We start from the raw sequence: 24,290 nt of genomic DNA on the forward strand, positions 1-24,290 counted from the left end.
TTTTAAATCAATAATTATTTAATACCTCATTTATATAGATAAAAATAATGTAAAAGATATATATTTTTTAAATAAAAGAAAGTAGGAATCATTTAATCACTCTATTATATGTATAAAATATATAAATATAAATTTTTAGAAAATATTAATTTTTAGACTTAGTAAAATATCTGCTCAAGATAGTCATATCTAAATCAAGTAATGTAAATCCTCTGTATTTAAATTTTTATTATATTAAAATAACATAATTTTATGACTAATTAATTAAAATAAGAAAATAATGCAATTTAAAAGTGTGTGTGTGTGTGTATAAATAACATTATAAATTTTATATATAAATTAACTTTAATTAAAGATTAAAATTTTCTTATTAAAATATCATACCAAATATAGTTAACAAATACTGTATCTCTTTTAAATATAATAATATAAACAAAGTAGTGAAATTTTTTGGAATCGGAGATGTATTTAAAGCAGAGGTTATGACTAAATTGTGAGTTTAAAATCTAAATATTATAACACAATTCAGTTAAACGTGATACAAAATTTATATTATGAAAATAAAAGCTTATATTTTAAGTTTTGAAATTTTAAAATACAAATAAGACTTAATAAAAAATGTATCGCTTATAAACTATTGTATTAAAAGAAAAATCGTAAAGAAATATTAAAAATTGTGTGACTTACCATAATCTAAATATTAGAAAATTTCTTACTAATGAATCGTGATATAAATCTCCTATGTTAAATTAGTGAGTATGAACGAGATCCTATATGAAGTTTTCTCCTTGCGGCATATCAACTTTGACCAAATTACGATGAGTTTGTTTGTATGGCCACACAAAATAGCAATACTATTTTTCATATATTGTTGAATTGTTTAAAAAACCAACCCATCTAACTCCGATATACTTTTGAAAATATTGTAATTAAATATAATTTATAATATATTTATGATAAGTAGTTTGTTATAAGTGAATCATTATATTTTGCATCAATTTGAGTATGTGATAATTTCCTGTAAGAGAATTTTACTTGGATTTTCGATAATTACCTTTCGAAGGATTTAGCATAACATGAACCTTATTTTTACCACCTCGGTCTTCGGTTTTTGGAAAAAAATTGATGATTACCTGTCGAAAGCAACCTCACTTGTACTATTTTGGAAGAGCAATACTCTCTAAGAAAATTTAGAAATTTAGTATCCACTCATGTTGCACCGACGTGTTTCTGGTTAGATTTTTTTTTTTTTTGCTTAATTTATATGAGGTTCACTTTGATTCTAATGAGTCAATAATGAAATTTATATGTGAAATATATAACTGAATTTTAATATTGTTGTATGTTACATTCTCTTCTTCCTCATTCTTTTTTGTCCTTTTTTTCATTTATTTTTAGTTAATTTATATAACAAATATCTTATCAAATTTATTCAAAAAATTTATATCTATTTTATAATAAACTTATCAACAGATTTTAAAATATAAGTTATTAATCAATTTTAAAAAATTATATTACCATGGATTTTTAAAAATTCAATTAGTTATAAATTGTTAAATCAAATTTATTATCAAAGAATTTATTAATAATCTTTTTGTAATATAATAATAATTCAAGATCAGACACCTATATGTCATTAGAAAAAAAAAACTTAAATTTATCATAAATAGTAATATTTACTGAAAAATATCTTTCTTGATAATTATCAACTGACATAATTCGATAATTATTTATAAATAATATTTATCGATAATTATTAAAAGATATATTCATAATAATTATTAAAAAATATATCTTCAAATAATTTTATACCTAATGCAAAATATTATTAATGAAAAATTCATCTATAAACTCCATCAAATGACATAACAGAATGAAATGTAGTAAATTATAGTTTTTATCATTGAATTTTGGACATAAAACCAACTGCACAACAAAAATGACAACCAAATCTAAAATGAAAATTTATGTAGACAAATATGTTTATATTATAATTCAGACAAACATAGAAGATTTTAAAATATGTGTTTATAAAATAATAGCTTAATAATTTATATAATTATCATAATTGCTTACTTCATTGTCTTATTATTATTACTGTGAGGATACTTGGACTGCAGCGGATGGTAAGAGTTGTGGTTTAACTTTTAAATTCAAGACTTTTTAATTATTTAAGTTTTAAATTTACCTTATATTAATTCTTTAGCTTACAGACTATTTAAAATTATTACAAAGAGGGTTTCCAACATCTATATTAGTACCTATTGAGGACATAAGGCACGAATTTATTAATATCACATCTTCAATTATATTAAATGGCATATCGTATAATATGATAATATTAGTGTATAATGACTACTTTTAAATATTTTAATCTTTTCATGTATTAGTAAAAAAATACTTAAAACATTTAAAACCCCCCATTAAATTATATCAATTGGTATAAACATATTTAACTTGATGATCAATTTGATATTTTTGAACAACGAGTTCCAAATATTCTTCCAATTTTTGTTTTACGAAATTTTGTCTATTAAATAGAAAATGGTATTAATTTCTTTCATAGTTTTTATTATATTAAATATGTTTACTTTCATTTATTTATTAAATATAAGAAATGGTGTGAGGGTTGAACACATTTATAAAATATATAAAATATTCATTAACTAATCCTGATTATTGATGTTTTTTCATAAAAAAAAAAATGGACAATATCACGAGAATCACGGACATCAAATGCAAAATGGCACATACCAATAGCCTTTTTGAGTCTGTTTTTATAATACAACAAATAGTTTATCATTTGCCTTTAGAATTCCAGTGCATATACATAGTTACATTAGTTTTTCTTTGTTCAACCTTTGAAAGTACGTTTAGATAATATAAATATTTTATACTGTCGTTAATGCATTCTAATTAAATTATGTTAATTAATGTTTAATTATATGAATGTAATGATAAAAATAGGCCTAAAATATGATTTTTTTTTTGTTTATTTTTCATTTATAACGGACAATTTTTATATATTTGGGTTTCAGATTTTCTATTATATTATTATTATTACTCTCCAGTCCAAAAGAATATATATATATATATATATATATATATATAATATTTTAATTAAAAAATATGATTTAATAAGATCATTTAAGTATTTTTATATACAACAATCCAATTTACATTTATTTACATATTATATTTATATTTTCATAATTTGATAAATTAGTTATTATTTATTATTTATTATATTGTTATGGTTATAAATATTATTTTAATAAAAACATAGTTTTAAGATTCATACTAACTTTATAAATATAATTAGTGTTCTTAAGGAATATACACTTCATAATTAATTTCATTTCACTTATAGATCTTAATTGTCTTACTTAAATGTTAAAAAGTTTTTACAGATAGATATTTTTCTTTTCAATAGCAAACCCTTCTCATAAAAAAAAACTTCTAAAAAAAAGTCGTCATCATTAAAATCTCGTCACCTGTTCTAACATTTATGCTTAAAATCTGAATAAAAATAATTATAATAATAATTATTATTATTATTATTATAACAAGAAAAAAAGGCAGCATTATCACCAAGGTTGTACTGCGTAGAGAAAAACAATACAAGGTTGTACTCCATCTTTGATTGTTTCAGTTGAATGTTCTGAACCTAACTCATACCTATATGCCATTAAAAATGAAGAGAATATTTAGATCATGTTCAACCTGTGCTTGATAGAAACGCAGAAGAATACAGGTTTAAAAATAAGCCAATTGATGATATGAACATGCTCATAACAAGCCAGAAAGTCAGACATAAAACAAAATTTGAGGCAGGAAATGAAATTTCTGGTCTGAGCCACTATGCTTTCCATCGATTCCCAGAAAGTTAAACATAAAACAACGTACAATGATTGGAACACGCAAGGGTTCCCTACTATTTCTATTATTTATTGTTGATAAAAGAGGATCTTCGCATCGATTCCAGCACGATCAATGAGGAAGTGCTGTAGGAGAGCTTGCAACACCATAGCAGAAAACCAGAACGAAAACAACCATTCTTTTGCACATCGAATAAGTTCTTTTTTAGTTTTTAAAAATAAAAAATATTTTCTTAACATAAATATCAAACTCACAAAAACTTATACATTTGAATAAGAAAAACTAAAGGTGGATTCGATAATGATCAGGAGTTTCTTTTTAGTTTTTAAATATAATTTGTATTTGTTTAAAACTGGGGTTAAATGGTTTTAACTTTGAAGTTCAGAAGTTTTACAAACACTTCCTTTTATAATCCTCAACGATTGTCTTTAGTGTCAAAAGAGACCAGGTAGTATAGCATAGCCTGTTTAGGGTGCCACAAAGTGAAGTAACTTTAAGAGAATTATTGTCTTCTCAATCACTGATTTTTTAACCTAATGACATTTTATTAAAAAAATGAAGGGAGAGAAGTCGGCAGCAAATGTGTAGGAGTCATTTTCAGCATACAATAATATAAACGCTGAGCCCCAAATTCAGAAGATGGTTGACTCGTAATTTCCATTAAGGCTGCGGACAAAGAAAGTGCAAATTGCAAAGTTGCAGTCTTGGCATATTATGGGCAATTAGCATGAAAAACTGTGGGCTAGATGAGAGTATCTGGAAGAAAAACCATAAAATATGGAGTAAAGTAAAACATTATTAGGGCAGTAGGCCATTCAAACACAACCTTTTCTCCAACACATATCTCCATCCATGACTCTCCAATGCTCCCCAACAACATTATCTCCTCATTACCACCACAACTTTAGATATATCCTCTGTTTATGTTATCTAACAAAAATTGAACCATCATTTTCATCCAAACTATACACAATGTTCATTATACACGACAATTATCACAGACGCGTAAACTCAGAAAAAGTCACCTCGCCCTGTTGTTACAAAAAACAAGGAAAGTCCTCCCACTAGATTCAGTAGTACCTGTTGGCCTCAAAACTTTGCCTAACTAAATATTCATAGTTGCGAAATGGTAGGTTGGTGTGTCTGAATGGAATTTCCCCAATTGCAATCTTTTCTCAAAAGAGAAAAAACCATTTTCTTACGTTTAATCATCCACGCATTTTCTCTTAACCTTTTTCTTGTTATATACTCGGTAACGTCGCCCATTAGGGTTTGTCTAATGATGAAAGTGTTTTAGATAATACTTCCATTATCATCAATCACAGATGATCATAATAATAACTTGACGAGTACGGGTCATTCTTAACGATCGTCTTTTATCATGAATATCGTTGTTATTAAATATTATGTGCGTTTTTAATTTTTAATACAGAGGTATACCAAAATTGCATAGTTAAAAAAATACTAGTAATATATGGTCTTGTTTAAACATTTTGTAATAAAATAAAATGACTAAAATAATTCTTTTTATAATCTTTTAGATAAATTTATTTGTAGAATTTTTAATGTATATGAACGAGATTCACATAGGAAAATCTTTCATAAAAATACTTATGTAAAATTCAATTCAGAAAAACAAAACAACCAATGAATTGCACTATGCAGTATTTAGCCTTTTAATTCGTGTAATAAGAAACCGAAACATATAAAAACGTGATAACATTTTTAAAAATTTTGCAAACTTATAGGTTTGAGTTGCAAAACAAATCGAAGTCATATATCTTTTTTGGCATAGTTAATAGACAACTAAGATGAAAATATGTGTCAAAATTTTCAAAAATTTTCAAAAATCACACTTTTTTATATTTATATATCTGAATAAGACATATGACATTGGTTGCATAACAACCAAAGTCATATATCCCTCTTGGTTTCGGTTAAAAGAGAACCAAGGCCGAAATATGTGTCAAAATTTTCAAAATTTCTAAAAGTTAATTTTTTTCTTCTTTTTTTTCTAAAGAACACAAATGGCCTCGAGTTTCACATAATCAAAGTTATACGCTCGTTATGTCTTGGTTTTATGGACAACCGAGACCTAAATGTAATTAAAATTTTAAAATTGTCACTATGATACATATAGGTAAGGATGGGTCTGATACAGCTCAATTAAAGTCGGATATAGCTCGACCAAAATTAAATACAGCTCGACCAAGGTTGGAATATACAACTCGACTAAGGTAAGTTATAGTTTGATCAAGGTTGGATACGACTCTTTTTTTATTTGTTTTTTTTAACAAGTCATATGGTATCGGTTATTTGAAATAATTGGTACCATATGCATTTTATGCTTCGGTTGTTTGAACTAATGAGGCCAAAAGGATTACAAAAATTCAAAATGCCACTCTTTTTTTTATTTGTTTTTTCTAAACAGGAGATATGACATCAATTTTTTTGACAATCGATGCCATATGTATTTTTTGTTTTGGTTGTTGAACAACCGAGACTAAAAGGTTGGTTAGAATTTTAAAATTGTCTCTGAAATTTATTTTATTTTTATTTTTACCAGCCTTTAGACTTTAATTTTACAAATAAGAGATGTCATAGAATAAATATTCCTTCAGTTATGCAAAAAATTTACATCATATTTCTTTCTAGAGTTAAAATTTCGCGAAAGAAATAAAGGTACCACTTTCACAATTTTCTTCTTCTTTTCACTTGTGCAAACCACAACGTTGCACTACGTCGATTCCATACCTCTCTGAATGTCACCATCACTGCATCGCTGCACTTTTCGTTCCTCGTTGTGTTGCTCCGTGTGTTTTTCGTTGTATTGCTTGTATCATTCGTCGTCTTTGTTGTTGTGGTGAGCACGATTCTCATTGTTTCTCTTTTGCATTTTTGTGCTTGCGTTATTTATGCTTTAGTTGTATCTTGCTCTGTTCATTATTGCTTATATTTATTTTATTGATGGTTTAGGAGCAGAGATGAATATGATGTCTAAGATGAGTATGAGATGTAAAGGAGCAAAGATGAATATGATGTTTGAGATGAATATGTTGTTATACTTTTGTTAAGATGTAAAGATAAAAAAGTAATTGTATGTGGTTTCCTACCTCACTTGGATTTATTGATGTTGAAAGAATTGTCTAGATCATCTGAATAACTTTTAATTGACTGTCTTGTCACACGAATTCTCCATAACATGAGTATTGTTGCATTCTTCTCCATTGTTGCTCACTTTTTATACTCCCAAGTCTCTGTTATTATCTTGAAATTTTATTTTTGATAGGAGCCTATAATTTTTTAGTTTGTTGTTTATCTTTTGTATGTTAGATATGTGATTAATTATATGTTTAAATATATTGTTCTACTGATTTAGTTTTAGTTTCCCGTTTAATATTCAATACGAAAATTATTATTGCTAAGCTATTGAAAAAATGTATTTTAAAAAAAATTAAGATAAGAGGAAACAATACTAATAATTTATAAATATTGAATCTTAAATTGTTCGATTAGACAATTTAAGAAAATTAATCATTTTTTCATAATTTTTAGTGCATATATATTTTATTATATATATCTTAAAATTTATAAATATTTTATTATTGTGTTTTATAATTACTTTTGTTTTGTATAACTTGAAAATTAATGTGAAATGCTAGCAAAATTTTATTATTTGATACCATTCTTAACTTAAAACATTAAAAAGATTTTTTTTTTCTATAAAGTATTCAACTTTTTTTTATTTCTAATTAACGTGGAATTTAGCCTCACGTTTAATTCTCATCAATGAAATTAGAAAATAAGCAAAATCACATTTTTCAAGTTGAAAGGTGATCATATTTGACAAATTGCTTCCCGCTGAAAATGTGGATCTAAGAAGCCGATGTCGTAAAAAACAGCAGCACCCGTGATACAAATATATTAAATTTCTTATTATAGTCGTAAATATTGAATATCACATCGTAATATTGACTTTTAGAGTTGATTATGATTGTGATATTCATTCTTTTTCTATCATCATTTCCCAAGCTACTGTTAATGCACCTGAGATGGAACTTTAGCATTAATCAATAATATGTACCTATCTAGTCGAAAGGCAAAGCATACAGTAAAAACCAGTTAATTGATATGTTCCACTGTATATAACCCTATTGATTAAAATTGTTTAAATATCTTTCTGCTCTTCAAAAATGTCTCAAAATGTCAATACTAAGAACCATTACTTATTTTAAAGCTTAAACATGGCCATGGCTTCCCAAAGATTTAAATAAATAAGATTACATTTAACTCTTCTCTCGTCCTTTTCTAGCTCCACCTAATTTCTTCATAAACTAAGGTCTTCAACCAGTAGAAGACAATGAATATATGAGCTGTGGAATCATTGCAAATCTGAATTAAGAACAAGTGGTTAATCAAGAACCATATAATAAAGAATATAGATTGTGCTCATTAGTTTGCCACTGATTTTCTCTTCACAAAAACTGTCTTTATTATAAAATATTAAAAAATGTTTCACACTATTTCCTCAGTTCATGGTAACTTCGAGATCAAAGAAACAGTAGTCTTAGGTTTCAAATTATCTAACTGCTCGCAGAATGTTTTAAGAAGGTGTATATTAACTTAAATTGTTCGTTGATCAATTATATTGTGTAATACTTTTTACTATTTTTAATTACCAGTATGACTATGCAATCTTTTAAGATTGTGTTAATTGAAATTAAAAAAAAATGGATGAGGATGAATATATAGAAAAGAAAAAGATTTTGTGGATGAGGATAAATTTGAAAACGTTTTATAATGTATAACGAGAGTGTTAATATCGAGTAAAATATGTATTAAAGAAGCAAAGATATATAAGAACTACAAGAAAAAAATATCTACAAATTAAATTACGTAAAAAATATTATGTTTCTCTCTATCGATATAACATACGTAAATACTTTCAAAACATTATTTAACAAGGTTAGCATAAAAGATTTAAATATATATATATATATATATATATATATATATATATATATATATATATATATATATATATATATATATATATATATATATATATATTGATAGAGAAATGCTGAGAGTACTTAATTATGAAATTTTGATAAATAATTTTATATTCTGTAAATAAATAAATAAATAATTGAAAAGTTATATTGAATGAAAGATCAATGCTCATTAAAATGTCTAAATGTGAACATGATTTTTGTATGATTAAATGAGAATTTCTAAAAGTAACTTCAAGATCTGAGATTTGTAAAATAGAATCATTAAAATTAGTTGTGATGTTCTATTTAGATAAGAGACAAGCAACTGCAACGCGGATGCAAAAGTTTTCAAATTTTCTTCAAAAGTAAATTAATGTTTGTATTGTCGGACGTGTTAATTTTTTATTTCCAATGGTTCAGTGGAAAATATCCTAATTAATGATGTTTTGCCAGTTGTATGATTGTAATCAAATAGATGCAACCATAGAATTTATAATTATATTACTATATTATTATATTATCTATATATATATATATATATATATATATATATATATATATATATATATATATATATATATATAAACAATAATTTGCGTGTAGGGTGATTAATTGATGGAAGCAGGAAACCAGCATCATAATGCCACATAACCAAGCCCGTATGATGCAAGGTTCCACTGAACCAAGAGTAATTTTAAAATAATTATTTCATATTTATGTTGTTTTTTAAATTTTATATATTCTAATGAATAGATAATATTGACTAATACAGTTTAAAAAATGAATAATAATTATAAGAAGTAGTGTTTTTATTCTAGAAGTAACTTTTATCCATACTGATATTGGCTTATGGCCCTCATGGAGCAATATCCCATCCTGCATAACCTTATCTAAAATGAAGATTAAATGTTCATTTCAGTTTCCATTAATGTGTTAGTTGCAACTAATTATGGAGTATTAAAAAGGTTATTGAATTATGTATTCATATTTTTGGTTAGAGTGTACGTCAAGGTTTGAAAAAATGATTATGGAAGATTGTCATTTGCCAAAACGACACGAAAATGGGATCACAATATATCTTAAACCAGTTCTTCAGATTGCTATAGTTTTTCTTAATAACCTCACTTGAGCTCAAGGCTAAAAAGAAAAGGAACAGATGTATTTAGGGCAACTTCCTGCACCAACATGTTTTCTTACTGCACCCCATATCCTTACTAAAACTACTTAACTACCCTTTATTTAAAACCTTAATATTAGATTCCGTGGTCCGTATCTCCTTCACTATGCAATTCCTTCATCACCTAATTATCCTTCAAAAGGAATAAGTGCCATAACACATTGCCTCACCATATCAAGCCATGACTGCAAATTCAAAGATGTCAAAGGCAAAACTACCGACATTTTAAATAACAATTAATAAGCATGACTTTAGCTACAACATTAAAGGTTCTTGTAATATCTACAATAGGATCACAAATTTATAGCCAATTTTCAACAATATCCAATATGGCAGCATTCCGTGGACCTTGGATCGTGTGCATGTGAGAAGCATTACGCAGATCTATTGATTCAATCAGAGAAGGTTTGGGTTTTAAAAATCGTAATAGAAGCTCTTTTTAGGGAATTTCTTTTTGCATCCTATGTTTTTTTCTATGCTCTTGTTTCTAAAATTCCAATTATACCCCTTCTATAATTATAATTTTCGAATTGTACAATCGTTAAATATTTCAAATTGTATAATTTGTAATTCAAATTTATATTCTAAATTTTGCAATCTCAAATACAATATGAAGTACAAATTACATTATAGATCGTAAAATTACACTCCAAATTGTACCATCCATAATACAAATTAGAATAATCAATCCAAAACTCAAACTTCATTTCAAATTATACAATTCATAAATTTAGATTCTAAATCGTATAATTCATAATCTAAATTCAAAAGACAATTAGAAATACAAGTTTTATTTCAAATTCTATAATCTATAATACAAATTTACATTACTAATTGTACATCCGTAATATAAATCTACATTAAAATTTCCCTACACCAATGGATTTATGAGTTTATTTGATTAAGTTATCACACCCTTCACAGGAGATTGATTGAAACTTATATTCGCATACTCTACCAAATATTTCAGTTTTACTGCTAGTATTTGCTATCAGTGGCATCTTGTCAAAGGGAGTGTTCGGATGCAATGAAAGGGAGACTGGAGTTGGAGGCCAAACTCCAAAGAAATCAGTGATGGAGAAAGACATTGTGAAAAAAATAGGGGGTGATATGGTTGTAATTAAATCTCTTCAATTGTTGTTTGCAATTGTCTGAGCTGCATTGAGGGAGGCTACCAATAACCTTCATGAAGCACTGCCGGTGGATATGGGGAAGAGTGCTGGTGGAGGTGGGGAATGGGCACCAGGGGAAATGGAAGAAAGTACAAAGGTGTTGTGATTTAGGAGGAAGGAGTGGATGGAAGAAAATGAGGACAAAATTGTCCTTTCACTTTGCTTATGGAGGTGCGGGAAGAAATACCCCTCTTCTTATCTATTAAATAACTTTCAATATTCGTTTTCTGGGGTAAGGCCTGAATGACAAAATTGCATCTATTTTCAATCGCCGCTGCCAAATCAGTGATTGAATGTATGAGAATGCTTTATTTTAATTGAGTCCTAATTTTATGTTGAATTAACGCAGATTGCTCACATTATAATTAATGATGTTACAAAGTTCATTCTTTGCGATTAAAATTCATAAATTGGTACGTATGAACATTGAAACTCATTTAAGTAATTACACACTCAATCAAATTTCCAAACAACATTCTTTGCCAAAATCATTTTCAAATACATGATACCAAACGAAAATCACGTTCACTTGAAATTATTTTGTAAAATTATGCTTCAAAATCAATTTCATAAGTACACATCGAAACACAAGCTCGCATAATACTGGCCTACTCACAATCATAAGCAATTAAGCATTAACGATCTCAAGAACTAGATTCGGCCCTTCCATTAGTTGGATTTAGCAAGTCTTCTCCACGATCCCTTATTTTGAACTACAAAGATAAACATAAAAGAACAATTACATCAAATAATAACTTCCCATCCGATTTACCTACGGTTCACCACCAAGCTCCACTCGCAGATTGTCATACGGATATACTTTGGGTGTCTGATACAAATCAAATAACAGATAAATCAATCAACACAAGTACTAATAGCAACACAAAAATCATTGAATATGAAACATCAAAAGAGGAAAATATCAAAGGAAAGGTAGCGCAAGCAATATTGCAATTGGGATACATGGACGATAACAATAACATGCAGGACAGAGACCTCCATTAGTCCATAGACCATGACCATGCTCAACTCTAGCAAACAAACTGTACTATTCTTTCAACCAAACAGAAAAATGAGTTCAAATTTAGCTTAACGTAAAATTTAGGTTTGAATCCAGACTTAACGATAGAATCATACATCACAAATTTTGGACAACGAGAACATTGGTTAGTTGAAAATCTATGCAGGGAATTTGATTTCCATTAGCAGCTAGAGAGCAAATTTTTGGAATACATTTTAATTGCATATGAATTGTGAATGCTGTGCTCCTAATATATGATTGTGCTCCCAATATATGATTCTGGAAGTTGCTGTTACACTATGTAAAAGCAACGCTGGAGAATGGGGAACAATATCCTATCCTCTGAAAGGGCACTAGGAACAGTGAAGGCTTTCTTCAATTTTAAAATGTGTAATAACATCTTCAATCAGACGCTAGGTTCAAATTATGACATACAATGTCATCATGGTTGACAAAATACAAACATGTGATTTTGCAAACTTAAATCCCTTAATTTGACCTCAACACGTCAAGTTCGCATGCTATGATATGATATTGGTGCAATCATGAGATCCCAAAGTGCCAAATATGGCAATAACCAGACCAAATCAGAGAAAACCCACAAAAAATAATCCTTGATACCATGTATCAGAGAGCAGCTGACTTTAAACCCAGGAAAAAAAAAAATCTTAACCCTTGGCTGCCAAATGAATATCAGAATTTAAAGTTGCAGCAAGTGCCGAGAGGACTGTATGTGGTGATTCCCTCAACTTCTGGGTTTGTTCTGCCTCCACCTACTGCATTTCTCCCATGTTTGTATGTCCCTTGCCAATTGCTTTGTTATTTGAAAATGGAAGTGACATAAAGGTTTTGGTTCATTATACCATTAAAGTAAGGCTTCCTATATAGACCCATAATGGCTGATCAAAAAAAGAAATATATAGAACATAATGAATCAGACCCTTCTCTGAAGACAAGACCCCAACATGACGCAACCTACATAGCACTCAAAGACAATTAATTGATCTAGATTCTACAAGAATTTTGAAGCTTAAAGTGTCACATTTCAGATCCACCTTAGTTCAATGACAGAGGTATTTAATCCTTATGCATAAATATATGTTTAACAAAAATAAGAGTTCAAAATTTTTCATTAAACCATTAGGTTTATCAGAGTCCAATTAAAGGGTACAAAGGAGTTAATTTTTCAAATAGTGTTCAATTTATTATTAAACGATGCTCATCCTGCGTAATTCCTCTTAAAATATTAAAATGGACCAAGTTCGTATTTGTGTACGTGTAACCTTTCTAGATTATGTGGTTTCATACTTCACACTAACATGGCTTTTCAAACCATAAAATAAAATCCCTTCTAATATATATGTTTCAGTGACCAAATACCTCTGCATTTATTATGAACAAATTCTATGATTGGACAAATACAGATTCCTTCGGTCAATTTGTCAAGCAAAGGGATGTCATTTTTTTATTCTCTATACACATTTTTGTCTTATTAGACTGAATGAGGAACAAGAAACAAGGAAGATATACACGTTTATTCAATGCTCATTAGAACAAATATATTTTCTCTTTCAATATCTCCAGTAAGTTTGTTGTTGAAAATTTTCTTACACTCAATCTTGACTGGAAGGTACAACACACTTTGTTTCATAAGGCGTATTGTTTGATGCGCAGAGTAAAATTGCATTGTGAGTTATCCTATGTAGAACATATTACTACAGTGTAGAAAGCTTAGAGGGACTTAGGGAACAAATAACACTTGCAATGACAATCTAAGATTGAGATTGTTGTTGGTGTAGCCTATACTGACATAGAGAATACTTATAACATTGTAAACTTAGTATATACATTTGCTGTAAAAGGGATCGGTGTGGCTCAGTTGAGTGAACCACCACACCATAGAAGTTACATTTGGGTGTTTTTTTTTCTTCTTCCCCTTGCTTCCCTACCCTTATCAAAAAGCTTGTATAACCATTTCAAATTTATATATCTTACAAAAAAGGTTTTGAAGTAGTTTTATACACACATATCCAACCCTCCTCTTCTATGTATCTTTTATTCCTTCACAACACTCTACACAATAAAAGCTATGACCAATTAGGTGTGGATGTCATATGCTTTTGTCCTGGAGTGAGCGTCCTTGTTGGTGAGATTATTTTGAAAATAACTAAAGAAAATGCTTATCTCAGTATATAATAGATATGTCCACAATTTAGACATATGTCAACTTAGGGTATGACTTTTGATTATTGATTATGAATTTGTTTCACAATTCTATACATTTTAGTACTTAGATTTGCCATAAATTATTTGTCCTGTGTGTACAAGGTTCAGTAGAACCAGCACCCAACTAAAAATTGCACAAGGCTCAAAGGATATAAATTAAAGAAACACATAACAACTAAAAGTGCATCGCCTAAGCAACAAACAAGAACAATAGAATCCAATTCAACCAAAATTTAGAACACTTCCTACATTAATACTCATCAATGTCGACCATTATCAGCTTCCCTTAAAATATTTTATTGAGAAATGCTATAATAGAATTGAAATAAGCAACATCCTAATCGCACACAAAATAGCAAAACAATCAAATCAAAGTCTACACGGAGCATAAATTCAGAGGAAATGGTTAAGGATAAAGTTAAAGTAGAAGACTTACAAACGGTATCTTGGAGGCTTTGTCATTCCACACAGCCAACAATCCCAGAGACGCAAAAAAGCTTAATCCCCCACACAGCCAGGCCAATGCTTCATACTTATTTCAAAATAAATAAATAAATAAAAAGAAAAGGAAAAATCAATGCTATGCATCAATATTAACGCAAAACTTCCATACGAAAATAAGATCAAAGAAAAAACAGATACCTTTCCAACAGTGTCAGCAATACGATCTATGCACGGTTCGGGAAATGGTGTCCCGTTGTCCCACAGAAGTTCCTCGTTCATGGGAAGCTGAAAGCCCCAAATTCAAAAGAGACGTTGGTTTTTAAGCTTTTATTAAAAATCAAAAATCGAATAAGATAAGTTTAGCGAAATATACAGGTTTGTCAGGAATATAGTGCTTGCCGACTGGGAGGCCCATGCCGGAGCGGAGGCGAAGAGAGGAAGCAACAGATCGGTAAACGACACCGTTTCCGCCCAAGATCCTTGATGCTACGTTCGTCAATCTCCCTGCCATGGTTGATGATTTTCTCCTTCTGATTTTTCTTCTTTCTTCTCCTTCTCCCACACAACCTAATGCTACTGTCACTCGCTCACTATGCGACATCGTTTTGAGGAGTATTTGTGTTTACATTTTTACCCTTCAACGTTTCATAACTTGGACTTTTCAGTTGGGTTGGATTGGATTTTTTTTGTAAGCATAATCTACGTTTGAAATAATTAAGAAACTTAACTTTACCCGAAAAAATTAAATATTTCATCTTACTACAAATAAAACTAATTTAAAATATATAGGTATGATACAAACTTAATCTTATAAATCGATTTTGTAAAATTAAATTAAATTTAAAATTCACATGACTCTCTGAATTTCAAGATTCAGTTTCAAAATAATACTCATTAAATTTCAAAATTTCATTATATTTTGGAATCCAGAATATTAGTCCGATTTCATAATTATGCATTCCACTATATTCTAAAATCTAATTAATTTGAAAACATAATCAAATTTCGAACTCCTTGAACATAATTCTATAAACCAAATTTTGAAATTTGGAAGCTACAAAATCTTTTCACATTGTTCCGAAATCCTTCTCAAATCTGATCAACAGTATTGAATTTTAAAATTCAATGTACGTAATTTGGAAATCGAATTTTGAAATAACCAAATTCTAAAATCCATTAACATAAACCATCAAATTTCGAAATCCTTTTCCAAATCCCGTAAATAAAACTGAATTTTTAAATCCAAAAGAAAATATAAATTATAAAATTCGGCGTCAGAAAACTCCATACCTAAAACGATAACTTTATAGATTCAATCTTCTTTTACTGTTCATGAAAAGATTATCACCTCAAATAAACTTCAATGACGATCAGAAATAATAAGGGTCACAAACTTTGAGAACTCTCTTTGGTAAAGAAGAAGAAATTACTTGGGAATGGAGAGTGATAAGTAAATAATGTTACCGGATGGGAGAAAAAAAGTTAGGAGGTGACAATGAATATCTTTACCTAATTATTTAATATATAATATATAGGGAGAATAAGAGTAAAATTTGGAGGTCGAGGAATAAGTTTTTTTTTCGTATCAAAGAACTAGAGAGGAAAGTATGCAGAAATGCTTGTTGCCACATCGACATGGTAAAAATTTCAATACTTACCCTTGTTTGCTTGTCATCTATACACTTTTATCCTGATCTATCGACTGCATGTTAGTTAACTTGTACACGATTTCCATTAAGTTCTTAGGAAGCCAATATAGAATGTTTTCTTGTCAATGTCAATTTCTACCTGAAAATTATGATGAAAATCTTATAGAAGTATTTAATTATAATTTTATGTACTAACTTTTATTTATTTATAATGGTTACTTTAAAAATAATATTTGGAAACTGATAGTCTAAAAACAGATACCGACATAAAATATTTATTATTTTCGTATTTATTAATGTTCTTTACAGTATCATCTAAATATAATCTTGTTAGTGTTAGTTTTATTTATAACTGTTTTAAAATTTATATTTAAACAAGATTATAATTATTCAATAATGGATGGCTATTTCACATTTAACCGTAGGAAGCTGAATTATTGTATGTATACATCAATTTTAATGTTTTTAAAAACATTATAGTCAGTCAATATTGGACCTTTCTAATACAATATGAAAGTTAATATCTCACAATTTTCAAAGAAAGGTGTTATATTGGATGTCGATTTGACATTTAACCTCATGAAACTGAATTATTGTATACCTTCTCTTAATCAGGTGCACTCCTCTATTTTTTTTTTATGAATAGGAAAAGAAAGCAAATTTAAATATAAAGTTTTACAATGATGAATGCATACTCAATCATGGTTATCAAACTCGCGAGTTAACTCGGTCGAGTTTACAAGTTCACACAGTACTTTCAAGTTAACTCGTAAACAAATTCGTTTTCGAAGTAGGATCGGAGGAATCGGTGGTAGACTCGCTTAAAATCGCGAGTTTGGTTCTCATCTTGCGAGTTTGGAAAGAAATTTCGAAAACACAAAATGACTATGTTTTTAGGACTCACCATATTAGGTTTTTTAAAAGATTCACTCACTGTTCATCTTCGTTTTCAATGTTCATTTTCGTTCTCGCACTCTCGCCTTCTATCTCACTGTTTGATCTCGCCTTTCGTCGCGTTGTTCATCTCAACGTTCGAACTCGGCCTCCGTCGCGTCGTCGATCTCATTTTCGTTCCTGCCATTTGTGTCGTTTGTAAGTGCAAACCCTCGGTTGGGTTCATTGAGTTTTAATGGTTTATACCACTGACAATGCAACATATATTTTAAACATTTTTATGTTGGGTTTATGGCCTTGGCGTTCTACAACATATATTGTTTTAATGATTTTATGTTGAGTTTATGGCACGGGAACTGCAACATATATTTCTTTTAATGATTTTATGTTGGTTCATTCATAGCACTACAACATATATTTTAGGTTTAAACTCTTATTTGGTCCTCATATTTGTTGATCAATCTCAAGTGGGTCATCGTTTTTTTTCGGTCTCAATTGGGTCCATAAACTTGTAAAATTGAGTCAATTAAGCTATCTCCGTTAACTTTTTACTGACAGCGTTAAACAGGTGTTTAGCTGTATTTTTTTTACATGTTGTGGCATTGTGTATTAAATTGAACAGTGATCTGTACATTCAACAATTCCACATAGATGTGAAAATTTTTTATATTTATCCTTACCCAAAAGATCCTCCGATACCCACTGACCTCGACTGCCGGAAAGATTTCTCGGCTGGATCTCGCCAGCGAAGTGTTCCACCAGCCCCAATCCATTCCACACTGCAACACCCAACACCTATGGCTCTAGTTTAGTTAACGCTGCCTTCAAGGGTTCTTCTAGTTCCGTGATTGGCTTGCCAGAGAGATGCTCAAGATGAGATTCACATACTAGGACGAAGACAGGGTTTGCACCAAAAATATGAAGAGACTCATTGAATGCTATTGAAATATTCAATCTGCAAAGTCAATATAGATTATATGAAGATTTCTGAAAAGTGATAACAGGTGAAGATTGATACTTTGTTTTGTTTTTCTTCCGCCACTTCACCAGTGTCTTTGCGCACTTTAAGGTATGTTCTTCACCGCTCTAAATACTCTTTTCCATGGTTGCTTACTTTCCACTTTTCATATGCATTGCCCTAACCTCTACTATCGTCCATCCTTTTGACAAATTCTTCTATCACTAAAACCAATTTCACCGATTACGAAATTCATTTTATTTTTGTGTGTGAATATTCTTGCAAGTAAAGCTGAATTTTTTGTTTTGTATTTTCTTTAGACGATCTCAAGTTTATGAGATCCTATCTTCCCATCCTACTTGATCTTTTTCCTATTTTACTTTGCATTGCTAAACAGGTGAAGGATGGAGATAAATTTGGGGAAACTTGCATTTGACGTTGATTTTCATCCGTTAGATAACTTGTCGACACAGGTCTAATTAACGGGGACCTTCACCTGTACGTTGCTTTGGATTGGAGCTGCAACTTTCATAACCAACACAGTCCATCTCCACCGCCCAAAAAAACCCAAAATCACGTCACGCCTTCATCACCAACCTAGAATCACGAAGAATCCTAAAACCCCAACCTTTCCAATCTCTACGCGTTGCCTGCATTCAAACCTGCAACCAAGACAACACAAAAGATCCAGAAAAAGCCCAAAATCAAAACCCTAAGTCGCGATCTTCAATTCGCATATCAATTCGCCCAGAACCGCGACTTCAGGCACCGAGCAAGAACACGAAACGCGCAAAAGGTCGATGTATCTCAAGCCAAATTGTTGAAAACGTGGCATATGCGATGGTTAAAACGTCACAAGGGAAAATGGTTGCGAGAGATTTCTTCGCAATGGAAGAAAGTGATGTGTGTTCTTCCCACCAACAATTGAAGAAAGTTGTTGCTTTTCCTTTTTACCTGTATGAGTGTGTGTCACTGTGTATTGAAATCTATTTTGCAGTCGAGGTCGGCGGTTACCAACGGCTGGCTGCCGCGGCCAGTGGGACGATTCTGGGATGGTTTCTGGTGGCTGTAGAAGAAGTAGGAGAAGAGGTCGCCACATGGAATTATTGATTGTAGAACAGATCACTCATTCAGTTTAATATACAATGTCACATCATGTAAAAAAAATATAGCTCAGTACAGTTAGACGACGTTAGTGAAAAGTTAACGGAAAAAACTTAATTGGCTCAATTTTACAAGTTTATAAACACAATTGAGACCGAAAAAAAAAACGATCACCTACTTGAGATTGACCAACAAATATGAAGACCAAACGAGGGTTTAAACCTACATTACTATAACATATATTTCAAAAATATTTTGTTTTACAAGCACTGCACCATTTTAAAAAGCATTATTCCTTTTATTTTTTTCAAAAATAAACACTGTTATTTTTTTTTTCCTAATTTATGTTTTACAATATTTCTTAGTAATATTTCTATGAAACTATGTATTTAAATTTGTATAATTTTGTTATTTTATTTGAATTAGATGTTATTTATATTTTTTTTTCAAAAAAAAGTAAACTCTTACGGGTTGCGAGTCGGAGTTACACAACCAATCAAAGTTATCCTTTGTTACAAGTCGAGAATACAGAGTGAAGGTTACGAATGGAGGTTACGTAATCTCAACCAATCAAAGTTATCCTTTTGGTTTAGCAAGCAGAAAAATGAAAGGAGATTATAATGAAAACAATAATATCGAATTAATAATAATTTTAAAAATTAGTAACTATTGTGTTTAATTTACTGGTAGTCTGGTAGATATTATGGGGTGCACACAGACACTTTAATGCAACTTTGATTGAAATCATCGTCGGGTCACTGTCAGAGGTCCAAAATATGAAAGGCAAGTTAAGTTTGCAAAAGAAAATTTTACTTGGCTGATTATGATCAAAAGCGTATAAGAGAAAACAAAGAGTGAAACACATATCACATGATACGGTCAGCAATTGACGCATAAAAAATACTTGCTCTGCAAGAAGGGGGCAAGGAGTAACCCTAACATAAAAGTGGCAAGTAATAATTTAGGCCAAACCACATCATGATTGTGGGAAGAACTGAAGATAATGAAAGGAGAAAATGCAGTAACCATTGAACCATCGACGTGACCATCAGAGAACAAATTTAAATACCCAATTGAATCTGCATGTCGAGGATGGTCTTGGCTGAATCTACAAGTCTCTGCGTCTCCTCTAGGTTCAAGTGGACATTGGTGACACCCAGTATGCCTCCTCTACCAAGCTGTGCTGGCAAACTCAGGAACACTTCCCCATCGATGCCGTAAAACCCCTTAGCAAGAACAGACACAGGATGGATCTTTCTTTGGTCCCTCAGAATGGAGCGGGCCAAATTAGCCACTGAGTACCCTATTGCCCAGGACGTGTACCCTTTCAACCTGATCACTTCATACGCACTATCTACCACTGACTTATGTATATTCTCCAGTGTCTCTTTCTCGTATGGAATCTGCTGCTTGTCCAAAAAACTCAGCACTGGAACACCCCCAACGCTAATGCTAGACCACAATGCCACCGAACTATCTCCATGCTCTCCTACAATATACGCCTGCAATCACAACTTTCTTTCATTTCTTCACTTTTACTACTCTATTCATTATTTCATAATTTTAACTTCAAAAGTTTAAATAATTCACACCAACAAGACTATCTTTGGCTTTAGTTTGGACTATTTAAATCTACGTTAGTCCAATCAACACTTATGTTTGAATTCTCATAAAAGAAGTGTCACATGGCCTAAAACTAGTTTTCAATAGAAAGCAGTAAAAAACTATGCTTTTACAAACTAATTTTGCAAAATGAAATCTGTTATTCACTCCTCGTAAGTACAGAAACTTTAATTCAAAGTTGCCGTAATTTCATAATTTGAATACTAATATGCTAATTTAATACAGTTTTGCCTATTTCTAAGAGAGATTATTAAATAGTTAGACCACCACAACTTTTATATTCCCTCCATGTCTTAATTTTGAATAAAAAGAGTACATTCCTAGTTCAGTTCATGAATCGTGAAGATTAGTTCAGATTGAGATTAGTTAAAGCTATAATGCATCAAACTACTTGGTGATTTAATTTCTCACATTTTACAATTAGAAATAAAATAAAAAGAAAGGAAAAGTGAGAATGGTTGACCTGTACGTCCTGGGCGTTGACGTCGAGGTGATCGGCGATAAGGAAACGGAAGCGAGAAGAGTCCAAATTGGTGCCCGACCCAATGACCCGGTTGGACGGGAAACCGGAAAGCTTCCAGGCGACGTAGGTGAGGATGTCGACAGGGTTGGAAACGATGAGGAGAGTGGTGTCGGGGGAGTGACTAACAAGCGGGGGTATGATGGCGCGGAAGAGGGAAAGGTTCCGCTGGAGCAGGTTGAGGCGGGACTCACCGGCGATTTGGCGGGCGCCGGCGGTGACGATGCAGAGATCGGAGCCGGCAGTGATGGAAGAGTCAGTGGAGGCGTGGATCTTGGTGCGGGGGAGGAAGGCGGCGGCGTGCTGGAGGTCGAGCATCTCGCCGCGGAGCTTGTCGGCGTTGGTATCGACGAGGACAAGCTCGTCGGTGAGGTCCTGGGTGAGGATGGTCTGAGCGATGGCCATTCCGACGTTACCAACGCCGATGACGGAGATCTTGGTGTGTTGCTTGGTGGTAGAGGGAGGGGCAGCATTGGTGATGGGCTTGAAGAAGGCCTGAGTTAGGTCGAGGCCACCCGGGCCCAACGTGGAACCTGAAGCGCTCTTGTGCATGATGAAGTAAGATGAATTTTTGGTGTTGCTGTAAAGAGGTGAGAAAGAAGGTGAAATTTATAATAATAGATAGTGTTGGCGGTGTGAGATTTAAGACAAAGGAGGAATATGGTTGAGGCTAATACTGTGGTCTGGAAAGGAAGGGAAGAAAAGGTGTTGGAGAATACCAGCTCCACCTTCTTTCTAGATGCAGAAAAAGTAAAAGGGACAGTGCGGAGTTCGAAGAGGAAAATGTCACTCATTCATCACATTCTCAGACCGCTCTGATAGGTTTTAAAGATTAATTAAATACTTTCGTCACCTTTTGGTGCTTTCCATTTAACCATTACCGGAGTGACACTCTGTGTAATGCTTGAATTGAATGAGTTCAATTTTTTCCATTTTCTAATTAAACTATTTTTTTTTTCATTTTCTTTGATTTTTCAACAATCTAAAACACTTACTTTATTTGAATTTATTTTAATACTTATTGGAGATTATGAATACGTGTTCTGTGGCTTCTGACTTCTGAGGTTGGTACACCATGTTGATATTTGATGTTTGAACGTTCACGCGTTCAATTCAAGACCTACTTTAGTTATTTGTCATCGTAGTTCAATTTTAAACTTCATCGATTGTTATTATGCTTATTATGCCCAGTGTGCTGGCACCTTTTGTTCTCACCGCTTACGTTTTACGACTTTAAATTAAAACCGGATTTCAAAGATGTAAAAACCCAATTATGGAAATCTTCATCAATAATATTCAACAAACATAAGCCAATGCTATCCCAGTTTGCGCACAATCTCAACTCAACATGATTTAATCGAATTAAATTATTTTAGTGAATAAAAAACAAGTAAATTTATTAGCTTATTGAAATGTTTTAACACACACATATAATATATATATAGACACACACAATACAGTTTGAATGTTTTTACAAATTGTTTGGTAAAAGGAATTTTGATAAATTAGCTGAATCTTTATATACGGGTTAAATTTTATAAACTATAACTTGTGAATAGAAAGTGTATTAACTAAATCATTGAATCAAAAGTGCGTGTTTATAATTTAATTAAGTTAACTGCAACATACTTAGAGAAAATGTATATTTTAGTCTTTATATTTTTCGCCAAAATTAGTTTTATTTCTTGAGGTTTTGAATTGGTTTACGTATTTTTTAAAAGTAGGTGGATTTAGTTTGTTCATATTAAAATGAAAAACATTTTTTTATTTGTAAAAATAATATATTGTTGAGTAAGCATAGTATAATTTAACATGAGGTTTCTCAAACTTCCTTTACCCCGGTTTGGAACCTTTCCACCTCTACTTCAGTCTTTACCTACTCATATCCTAATTGAGATTTATGCTCTTAGATTTTCAAGTCCTACCTCTGCTTACCTAAACATCTATTCACTTTTTCGTATTTTGTATCAGTATTGTGATGAACAATGACATTCCTTGAACACACAAAAATAATGACTGTGTGCAACATCTCTAATAGCTGTCAAAAAATACATAATTTTTTCAATTTTATATATATTTCACTTCTGACTAAGCTACAGTAGTACACTGTTCTCACACGAGGTTCAAATTAATGTAACATTGCCCACATTATACAAATATAGTCACTATCATTAGATGTAACAAATCAAAAATCTTATCTTCATGTCCAATGCTTCTAACTCAGGGAACTTATTATCCCCATTTTGTCCTAGTATGTTGTGTCAAGCTAGTTAGGCTCAAACACTAATCAAAATATGAAAAGAAATAACGATTTTAGAGATCTGTTTCTAAACTTGGCCCTTTTATGATGCAGAATATCTCTTTAGGGTCTACTCTCTCTTCTTAAAAATCACTTCATATGATTCCATATACTCCTAATAAATCTTATCATGTTTCTTTAACACTAATTTCCATTCAATTAAATTTTTGAAAGTTCAATTTTGATTAGTTGTAAGTGGATGTACTTATACATACCCACCTATATTATAGGTTCCACACAAAACTCTATCCTACAATTGAAAAATAATGGATTTTGATTATTTCCTCTCATAATCCACCGATAGAACAAATTATATCATTTTAACATTAT

General features: G+C 30.8%; 2 protein-coding genes across 2 annotated transcripts; both read right to left on the reverse strand.

Moving 5' to 3' along the window:
• Window positions 1-11,746: 11,746 nt before the first annotated feature.
• Window positions 11,747-15,497, reverse strand: LOC108325149 (NADH dehydrogenase [ubiquinone] 1 beta subcomplex subunit 8, mitochondrial). Its single transcript, XM_017558167.2, has 4 exons — window positions 15,287-15,497; window positions 15,112-15,198; window positions 14,906-15,001; window positions 11,747-12,051 (listed from the first exon to the last, which is right to left on the reverse strand). The coding sequence occupies exons 1-4, from the start codon at window positions 15,422-15,424 to the stop codon at window positions 11,995-11,997; spliced, it is 378 nt and encodes a 125-aa protein (XP_017413656.1). The 5' UTR covers window positions 15,425-15,497; the 3' UTR covers window positions 11,747-11,994.
• A 4,814-nt stretch (window positions 15,498-20,311) lies between these two features.
• On the reverse strand, window positions 20,312-22,491 carry LOC108330801 (L-lactate dehydrogenase A). The gene is made up of 2 exons (XM_017565360.2): window positions 21,605-22,491; window positions 20,312-21,020 (listed from the first exon to the last, which is right to left on the reverse strand). The coding sequence occupies exons 1-2, from the start codon at window positions 22,211-22,213 to the stop codon at window positions 20,580-20,582; spliced, it is 1,050 nt and encodes a 349-aa protein (XP_017420849.1). The 5' UTR covers window positions 22,214-22,491; the 3' UTR covers window positions 20,312-20,579.
• Window positions 22,492-24,290: the final 1,799 nt, after the last annotated feature.

Source organism: Vigna angularis, chromosome 1 (genome assembly GCF_016808095.1).
Source record: "Vigna angularis cultivar LongXiaoDou No.4 chromosome 1, ASM1680809v1, whole genome shotgun sequence".
NCBI classification, from domain to species: domain Eukaryota; kingdom Viridiplantae; phylum Streptophyta; class Magnoliopsida; order Fabales; family Fabaceae; genus Vigna; species Vigna angularis.

What these genes read in the sequence shown, in the direction of transcription:
- LOC108325149 (XM_017558167.2), bottom strand. Translation starts at nt 15,424, where the DNA reads ATGGCAGGGAGATTGACGAACGTAGCATCAAGGATCTTGGGCGGAAAC. An exon ending in ACTATATTCCTGACAAACCT is followed by an intron (nt 15,199 to 15,286) that starts GTATATTTCGCT and finishes TGGGGCTTTCAG; the next exon opens with CTTCCCATGAACGAGGAACT. An exon ending in TTGCTGACACTGTTGGAAAG is followed by an intron (nt 15,002 to 15,111) that starts GTATCTGTTTTT and finishes TTTTGAAATAAG; the next exon opens with TATGAAGCATTGGCCTGGCT.
- LOC108330801 (XM_017565360.2), bottom strand. Translation starts at nt 22,213, where the DNA reads ATGCACAAGAGCGCTTCAGGTTCCACGTTGGGCCCGGGTGGCCTCGAC. An exon ending in TCAACGCCCAGGACGTACAG is followed by an intron (nt 21,021 to 21,604) that starts GTCAACCATTCT and finishes TTGTGATTGCAG; the next exon opens with GCGTATATTGTAGGAGAGCA.